A 9,133-nucleotide genomic window follows, 5' to 3' on the forward strand; every position below is an offset into this window, starting at 1 on the left:
TTATCTGTAGGCACTATTTGAATCAAGATCTAATATTTGTCCTGTTCAAATATGTTGAAAAAGTCAACAACTTCAATTGGATTGTGCTTAGTTTTTCATATGACTGTAACTATGGCAGTCTCTCCGACATGGCAATGTGCCGCTAACATGGCAATGTACAGTACATATTCACTGTTATGAAGGTCATCTGTACTACAGGCCTTATACTGTAGATCTAAATTTACCATATTACACTATATTATATATATATAAAATCACGGTAGCTTCTGCACTAGATGCTATACTGCATAACAAATGTGTGTAATATATATATATTTACTGTATGTGGGCCCTTTCGAATCCTGCATCTGGTAATCCTGGAAACCCAATACATAAAATCTCATATAAGCTTTAACATATTTCTGTAATTTCAAAAGTAATTTTCAATATTTTTACATTTGCGGCTTTCATAAAAATAATCCTACCATGAAAGTCCTTGTTCAGATACTTAATGTAAGAAGAAAGAAAGAAAGAATAGATACATAGATAGATAGATAGATAGATAGATAGATAGATAGATAGATAGATAGATACTTTTGGCCTCTCCTCCTCTTTGATTCGTCCTTTCTTCATTCTCCTTAAAGGAGAACTATGGGGTTAAGGCTTTTCCCCGTAGTTCTCCTTGGGTTAACGGGAGGACACAAACTAGCGTCCTCCTGTCACCCTAGGCTCAGTATACCGCGCGCTGTAGCTCGCGGTATGCTGAGACTCCGCAGCTGAAGCAGATCCCGACAATTGTGCCGGGATCCGCCCAGCTGCGTGACTGACAGCTGGCTCTAGAGGCAGAGCCAGCTGTACCCGCCCCCTCCCCTGTCCGTTCCGCCAGTCAGCGCTGGCGGATCGGAGGGGGGAATCCAGCCCCTCCCCTGTCACGGCAGAGAGCCGTGACAGGATCGAGAGGTGAGCGAACACCGGCATGTGTTCGCTCCCTTCCCGATCTACTGAGCCGACCTGTGACAGTCTCATTGTCACAGGTCGGCTAGAACTATGAGCTGAGTGGAAAGCACTCACCTTATAGTTCTCCTTTAAGTCTGAAATTTATTACAGGTAGTAAAAGATCAGACGTTCAGGGTTATAGCCTGTCTTCCGCTTCACGTGATAAGATTTAAAGGTTAATGAGAACTCAGAGCCAGCTATGAGTTAAGTATGCTCATATGATGTTTAATGTCCAACCTGTACCGGTGGGAATTCAATAAAGGGTTTGCGCTACTTTTCTGGAGGTATGGACCTATAAAACGTCCGCAGTAAATTCAAAAAAGCCCTATTGCCATTTTTGGTAGCATTACTGACACTCACAACAGATTCAGGTAGTTCATAATAGCGTCACTTTAGGAACTTGTCATTATGACTGTGACAGATTCAAATAAAATCACCACCAGTTACAGATTAGAAAACTGGCAGTAATTGAGATTAAATTGAGACCAGCGTCCTTGCAACCAATGACGCATTCACGAACCCGATTCATCCGCCAGCCAGGAGATTCTCCAACTGGCAGCTGAATGAAAACAGAGAGGTCAGGGATGCTGGCTGACATCATTACTTATGGCCTTAGCCATATTTAGGTAATGGTGTCTGACAGCACCCTTGGCCCCTTTATTTACATTTAGTTGTCAGCCAGGGAATCGCACAGCCGGCAGCTGAATGGGGCCAGAAATTAGACATTGGTTGCTAGGAGGCAAACTGCTGCACAGTCAACAGCCACCTAGCAACCAATGATGCTGACAGTGGGCAGAGCCTGATGGTGACAGTAGGGTGTCTACTGGCTGTGAAATTGGCCCACTGCTTGCTGTCAATCACCAGCGGAGCAGACCTGATGGGGAACTAATCCCTCAGCTTCCATATCAGGCTCCACCTACCCACCAGTAAAACTCCTTAACCACTTTATTGTTGTGTGACAGGTGCAGCAGCTATGGAAGGTGGTGGGCTGCACTCAAGCAGAGTGTGTAGTATGGACACTCCAGCCTTAGTGCCCCTCGGCACAGCAATTGGCATTGCTTGTGTCAAATTCATGTACCACTTTCTAACAGGTACATAAATCTGGGGCAAGCACTGGCATTTGTTGTTCGGATGCATGACGGAATTCTAAAGCGTGTTGTAGACACTCTTTATGAATGCCAGGAATTGTGTCTGCACACTAGAACCAAGGAGACCCTGGCTTCACCAACTTTATTTTAGCTCACTCAGAAACCAGTGATACTGGTGCTTGCAGAATAAGCCCCCACCCACATATATGTGATGTGGGAACATGTGCATCACACAAGATCACGTGAGACAATGTTGGTGCGCTGCAATGCCATTATTTCTTAATGGCACCCGAATGCACCTAGCAATCGCATGTATGTTGCATCCCACCACATACATGGTAACATATAACCATGCTCTGTGGTTTGATACAATTTAAAAAGAAGGTCATGCACATTGTTGGTGCAATTTGGATGCAGTAGGCAGCTGATTGCTTTACCGCAATGAGGTAAAAATGCAATGCAAACCACGTGCAATGTCATATCGCATGTTGGTGTGAGTCTTGCAGACGAGATGAGAAGAAGAGATGAAGACACCATGATGATAATGATTTGACTGGTGCAATGAGAAGGAATGAAATACGGTAAGCCTTCCAGAGTCAGAATCAGAGTTGGACTCTTCATATCTATATGCCTGCTAAACAATTCTACCCCTACTACACCCTTTTATGTAACACTGATAAGTATAAGCATAGACTGTAATGATGAGAAGAAAAAAAATCCTTTATTTTATTGCTTTATCACTAGCTCAACTTGGTTTTACCTGCAGGTCAAAAACATCAGCGTATCAGTAGATGCTGGAGATATAAGCAGATCATTCTGAGATAACCGCAGGGAGGTGTCACAAAGTCTAGGGTATAAAACTGGAAGCCAGCAGCCTATCTTTACTACCTGCTGAAGCAATTTCTAGGCTGTCCGCTCCCTCTGTATAGCAGCAACATTACCATGGCTTTCTCTGGAAAATATGAGGTGGAATCCCAGCAGAACTATGACGCCTTCATGAAAGTTATTGGTGCGTATTACAATTTTCTGATATTTGCTATGTCATTAAGGCTAAAATCTCACTGCTTCTACTTAAAGGGACTCTGTCACAAAAAATACAAATATACTATAAGTTCCCTGTGAAAGATGATTAGTAATACCTATCGGTCCAGTGGGTGGTGACCCCTATCTTCACCCTCTTGCATAGCTATGAAGGTCTTCAGCATCTGGCTCACTTCAGAGAGTGTTGGGTTCCTTTGTCCTCTGTTCTTTTTGTTGTGCACTGTGATTCCACCCATTGGCTGCTTTATCATTAGTGAGTCCTATAGGACATAGCAGCAAATGTGTAGAACAATGAGCAGCAGAGGATGTGACATCCAACATGCCCTAAAGTGTCAGATACCACTAGTGGCTGTAGCTTTGCAATAGAGCAAAGATTGGAGTCAGTGCTTGACTGATGAGTATTGCTCATCTTCCCTTACAGGGTGATTTTTGTAAATGTTTTTGTCTGGGTTGCTTTAGGAATGATCTAAATGTGTGCAGAAAGAGTGTTGTGCTTTCCTGAGATCTAAGGACCTGCCATTGGGCTCATGTATAGCTTGCCATATACTGGTCAAATTGCAAACAAGCTAACCAGTGTATGGCCCAGTTGGCACCTCTTTATTGGAGAAAAGTTTATTGTTTTGTGTCAAAGGAGTGGGTCAGAAAATTATCATTCGAAGAGTGACTATAGCCAATCAGCTGCAGGCGTTTTTTGGGTATTCTGACAGTGGTACATCTGCCACTGTCATAATACAATAGCTGGGGAAGGGGGGGGGGGGGGCTTAACCAAGAAATAATGTACACAAAACTGCACATGTCTCTGTGCCAAAATGAATGAACTCTCTTGCCCATTTGTGGGCATTATGTCATTTCCCTGCCAACCAATCAAGCTGGGCAAAGACCTGGCACCTAGAAGAAGTCAGAGGATGCGAGGGAGTGAGGGGAGGTGAGTATTAAAGGCTTTAAGAATTAAAGGCTCCCTGCATTAAGTTAAAAAATGCCCTGTACCTTTCTGACTCCTCCCACACTTACCTGCCACCGCCACCGGTCCCTGCAGTGATCCTCCGTCCTGAACTTCCTGGTTGTGGGAAAGGAGATTGAGGGCAGAGGAGCCAAAGGCTCCTTCTGCCATCAATCAACCTGTGGGGCAGAGAGGAGGGGCGTGACCTGCTGCAGGGCTGTGTGTGTCTATGGACGCTCACAGCTACCGCGGGCACTGCTGTGAACGAGCATGCACGGGTGCCTCCACAGCAGCCGTTTAGTTCCTGGCATGTGCAGGGGGCGGGGGAGAAAGGCCTCCCAGTGAAAAAAAAAAAAAAAGCTTTAACATCACTTTAAGTTCTGCTTTACGCCTGAAGCTCGAAAGTTGCTGCTTGTTAACTGTCGGACCTTTCCCAGCTCCTGAGAGTACATAACCATATCCAAAAACCATAATCCACTACTGGAGCACAACCTGTGAGGTCTGGGTGTTGACTGAGCAGCATCTGTCAGATTCACCATAAGCCTGGCCAATTATAACAGTTTGACTAAACATTAAATTCTTATATAAGCCCAGCAGTGACTGGCACGCTTTGGAAAGCATATGGCTGGATCAAAAAATTAAATGTAGTTGCCCACCCCCCAATATACACAAAATATAATTCTTATTTAGTTTAGGGGAGCTCTAATAGAGATGAGTACGTACCTTATTTCAGGGTTCTGGTAGTGACAACCAGTCCCCTGAAGCCACTCCTATTCGTCGGTAATGTTGCCTTCACTCTTGCCAACATCATCACATACAATGCAATGCTGCTGGTGGTCCTACATTGTAAGTGTTGATGTTACAGCGATATTAAAGTCAAACAGGGTTATTCACTAAAGGGTGAAGGGTTTGGAGAAGGCAGGAGAAGTGAACAATCTAGGACAACATAGCTGAACTGGAAAAATTCTCCAATTCAGCTCACTTTCCAGTTCAGATATGTTGTCCTAGATTGTTCACTTCTCCTGCCTTCTCCAAAACCTTGCAATGCTGCATGGGATTTGTAGTTCGACAACAGCTGGAGGCTAGAGTTTGCCTACCCCTGGTCTAAAGAGAAGCATAAACAGCCTTTTTACTTACCTTACCCTTCACTCCCTGACAGCCACTGCTCTCTTTTTTTCTCTGACGCTCTTGGTTGTGGGTGTGCACTCAGCATCCCTTCAGTGTAGGATTGCTGGTCCTACATTGTATATGAAGATGTCACAGAGCCTGCGACCAACAGAGTGTCGAAGAGAATTGGAGAATTGGTCGCGACCAGCTGGAATGCAGCCTGCGGGAGCGCGGAATAAGTTAATAAAGATTGTTCTTTATGTTCCCCTTAGACAAAGACAGGGGGGCCCCACTGCATATGTATTCCAATTGCTGAAATAGTGCACAGCATAGCAAACCTTTGCTTTAACCAAGAGTTCAGCTTTCATAAATATATACTCTAAATTTTAGCTCTGAACATTCCGGAAAAATTCTTATTAGCCGGATAAAAAAAAAAAGCCTATTGCATATTGAAATTTGCTAATCATCACAGTAGCCACATACGATGGGGACAATCATATGCTGAATTATCAGCATTCATAGAAGCATTAGCAGCTGCTTAAGACCTCATTAATACTTTGTCATTTTTTTATGCATTCATTCCAGTGGCTTTAATGATTGCCTGGAACAATGTAATAAAACATTCACTTTTTTTTGTCTAGGCATCCCTGATGAAAAAATCGAGAAAGGAAGAGACTTCAAGTACTCCGCGGAGGTAGTCCAGAATGGTAATGACTTCACCTGGTCACAGATCTATCCAGGATTCACCCTGACCAACAAGTTCACCTTGGGCCAAGAATCTGAAATGGAGAGCATGGGTGGCAAGAAGTTTAAGGTGCAGAATGTCATTACTCTTCAGTATGCTGATTATTGTTTGAACGCACAAATTGTGTAACAGATGAACCTAAAGCTGAACTCTGGGCACAAAAACTTTAATTAAAATATATTCCCTCATATTCCCTCATGGATTTATATCCTGCAAAGGATATAAATCCACGTTGTGTGCTTCAATTGTTTTTTCAAACCCAGTAGAAGTCACATCCTCACTGTGCAGAGAGCAGAACTGTGGGAGGGGTCCAGCAGGCTCCACCCACTACAGGCTGCCTGCAGAAAACTACAGGAGGGGGCGGAAACAAGACCAGTCACCCTGCACAAGGCGAGATACTAGCAGTGACTGGTCTTTATTACAGGAAACTACTGTAATAAAGACACAAAGGCCAAGTTTCAAACTTGATTACTTCACAGATCCGGCAGAAATAATCAAACCAAAACAACATTTGAATTGACAATACATGTGTCTCTTGCATTTAGACAATATTAACTTATCTCAGAGTTTAGCTTTAAAGTTTATGTATTCCCAAACAATGCGCTCTTATTTGATCCCTTTTAATCTTTTATTTACCATTGAAAGTGTTTTCCTTCATCTGTTTAACAAATGGATAAAATACCTGTACATTCTGCCAGAAATCTAGTGCTGTTCTGTGTCCTGTGCATTCTGTGTTATCTCAAGCAGTGTTATCAGCCCTGCTTAGTTCACCTTTGTGAACTATGGAACACCTCCCCCTGTTGGAGATTGGAGATAATTAGAGGTAGTTGTCTTCTGTAGTCCTAACATAGCTCCTGTCCTAGGGTGACTACCTCCTTAGAAATAGTACAGTAAGTGAGTGTGGTCATCCAAGGACAGAAAGTGTGTAACTGGTAGGGATATATAAATTTACATAAGAAAATGAATGCAGCCAACAGATCTAAGGACAGGCAAACTGCAAAATTTCACTTTTGTTCTGTAGTTTAGATACACTTTAACCATAGGGTTCCATTGCAGGCAACTGTCCGACTGGAGGGTGGAAAACTGGTTGTGGATTTCCCTAAATACCATCACACTTCAGAGATTGTTGGAGGGAAATTGGTGGAGGTAAGACAAGACATTAATTAATGTGTTTATTTTATTTATTTATTTTAATTATGTGAAGTTTAAAGAACAAGTCTGGGTAAAAATGTTTTATTAACCGATACAGTGGAGCTAACCCCGCACTGCAAAAGTTAAGTGCTCGTTTTTGTCTAGGTTTTGTCTAACACATAACAGAGGTAACACATATTTTACCATAAATTGGAATTATTTTGTGTTTTTTCAATAAAATTTAGTGTATTTTTTTAACTAAAAGTTGAAAAAATGGTTGTGCAAATATCACTTGACAGGCTCTCTGCTTTCAGAAAACCCTTAGAGGGGAATTTATCAAAACTGGAGCAAAGAAAATTGGAGCAGTTGCCCATGGCAACCAATCAGCTTCTATCTTTCATTTTCAAAACCTAACTGAACAAACTAAAGAGAGACTCTGATTGGTTGCCCTGGGCAACTGCTCCAGATTCTGTCTGATCCAGTTTTCATAAATTCCCCCCAAAATGTTTTGGAGGGTTTTAAGCCATTTTCAGGCCTGAACACATCAAACATCAGCCGTGCTCTAATGATATGCTATGTTCTGGTTCTGTATTGGTAAGGGTTATGAGAGATTTACTTACAAATATTTTAAATGTATTGTTGTTAAAATGGGTTTACAATTAGAATTTTAATATGTTACTTTGAATCTTTGTACATGTACAGTATGTGCTGCACCTTTAACATGAAATACTTCAAAATACAGTCAAATTTCCCATTGAGTCTAAACAAAATTGATTTGTTTGTGTTCAGAGTCATCCCTTTAGTAAATCAACCCCATAAGTAAGCAAATAAATAAGCACTTATATACTTATGATTCCTGCCTCACGTTTTCTTCTTTTATCTTGCAGACCTCAGTAGCTGGTGGAGTTACACTTGTGCGAACCAGCAAGAAGGTGGCATAAAGCACAAAGTCTGGGATGGTTGTCAAGGCAGTTCTTCAGAAACAAATAAACTACATTTCCTTATTATTGACTTGTGTTTTTTTTTTTTTAAAGGAATAATCAATAAAAGCTCCTTCATACATCTCTGTTTGTCCATGACCTGAATCTAATGTGGAAAATAGAAAAAAAAGGAGTGGGTTGTTGGCTCATTAAAGCAGTAGTTCTTCTGGGCCAGGACATAACCACTATAAAGGGAATGATTGCCCTCAGGCAATGGTAGCCAAAGGTCAGCTCAGTGCTGGAGTAGGGACCGGGTGAAGAAGTAAAGCACCAATGAAAAAAGGTATAAAGTTCAGATTTATTTTAGTCTCCCTTTGAGTCCCCCTTCATCAGGCCTTAGTACATTTGAACGAAGTGTGTACTGGACTGTTTAACTTGCATTTGGAGCGATCATACTATGGTAATTGCCTCCCAGGATCCCTCCACTTCAATTACTCCAGTGTACACTTAACAAAGCCCTGATGATGAGGCACTGCTTGAAGCCACACAACTTTTTATAATAAAAGAATATGAATAACATACAATCTGGACTTTATACGTTCTGCTTTTGGTGCTTTCCTCCTTACATAAATCTAACGTGAGCAGTCATAAGTTGGTCAATTTTTTTCTCTTTAATGTTGGATGAATTGGTGAAAGGTTAGAACTTTTGTCAGTCTTTTCTTGTTTTCTTTGCCTTCACTGCAAAGATTTCTCTTCACATTCTGTTCCAGGGAAACAAGAAGAAGTAACAAATATCTCCCCAGTGGTCAACACGAAAAATGGCCCCATTGGAAAGAATCCCCTCTTCCTGTTTTGGTGACAATTGTAAAATTATGAATTCCCCCTCCCATTCTCGTAATGGTCAGCAGGGCAGAAGGTGATGGGTAACCTCCCCAACCACGACACAACAATATAACCTGAAAGAGGCTTCCTCACTCTATCCAAAACTGGGAAAAAAAGTTTTAGTTGAAGTTATACTTCAATGAAAGATTTTTTTGCGTGTTGCCAAACAGGTCTTCTTTAAGAGCATGGAAAAATAGGAAATAGTTTGCCTGAGTCTGAAAAAAAAAAAAGAATATTCTGCACTAGAGATACTTTGCAGCTATCAGCATAATGTATATATATATCTATACAGTATATATATATA

General features: G+C 41.7%; 1 protein-coding gene across 1 annotated transcript; it reads left to right on the forward strand.

The window, feature by feature from the left end:
- The first annotated feature begins 3,005 nt into the window (after positions 1-3,005).
- On the forward strand, positions 3,006-7,968 carry LOC108788261 (gastrotropin-like). The gene is made up of 4 exons (XM_018558005.1): positions 3,006-3,072; positions 5,793-5,965; positions 6,953-7,042; positions 7,915-7,968. The coding sequence occupies exons 1-4, from the start codon at positions 3,006-3,008 to the stop codon at positions 7,966-7,968; spliced, it is 384 nt and encodes a 127-aa protein (XP_018413507.1).
- The last annotated feature ends 1,165 nt before the right edge of the window (positions 7,969-9,133 follow it).

Source organism: Nanorana parkeri, unplaced genomic scaffold (genome assembly GCF_000935625.1).
Source record: "Nanorana parkeri isolate BGI_ZX_2015 unplaced genomic scaffold, ASM93562v1 scaffold14, whole genome shotgun sequence".
NCBI classification, from domain to species: domain Eukaryota; kingdom Metazoa; phylum Chordata; class Amphibia; order Anura; family Dicroglossidae; genus Nanorana; species Nanorana parkeri.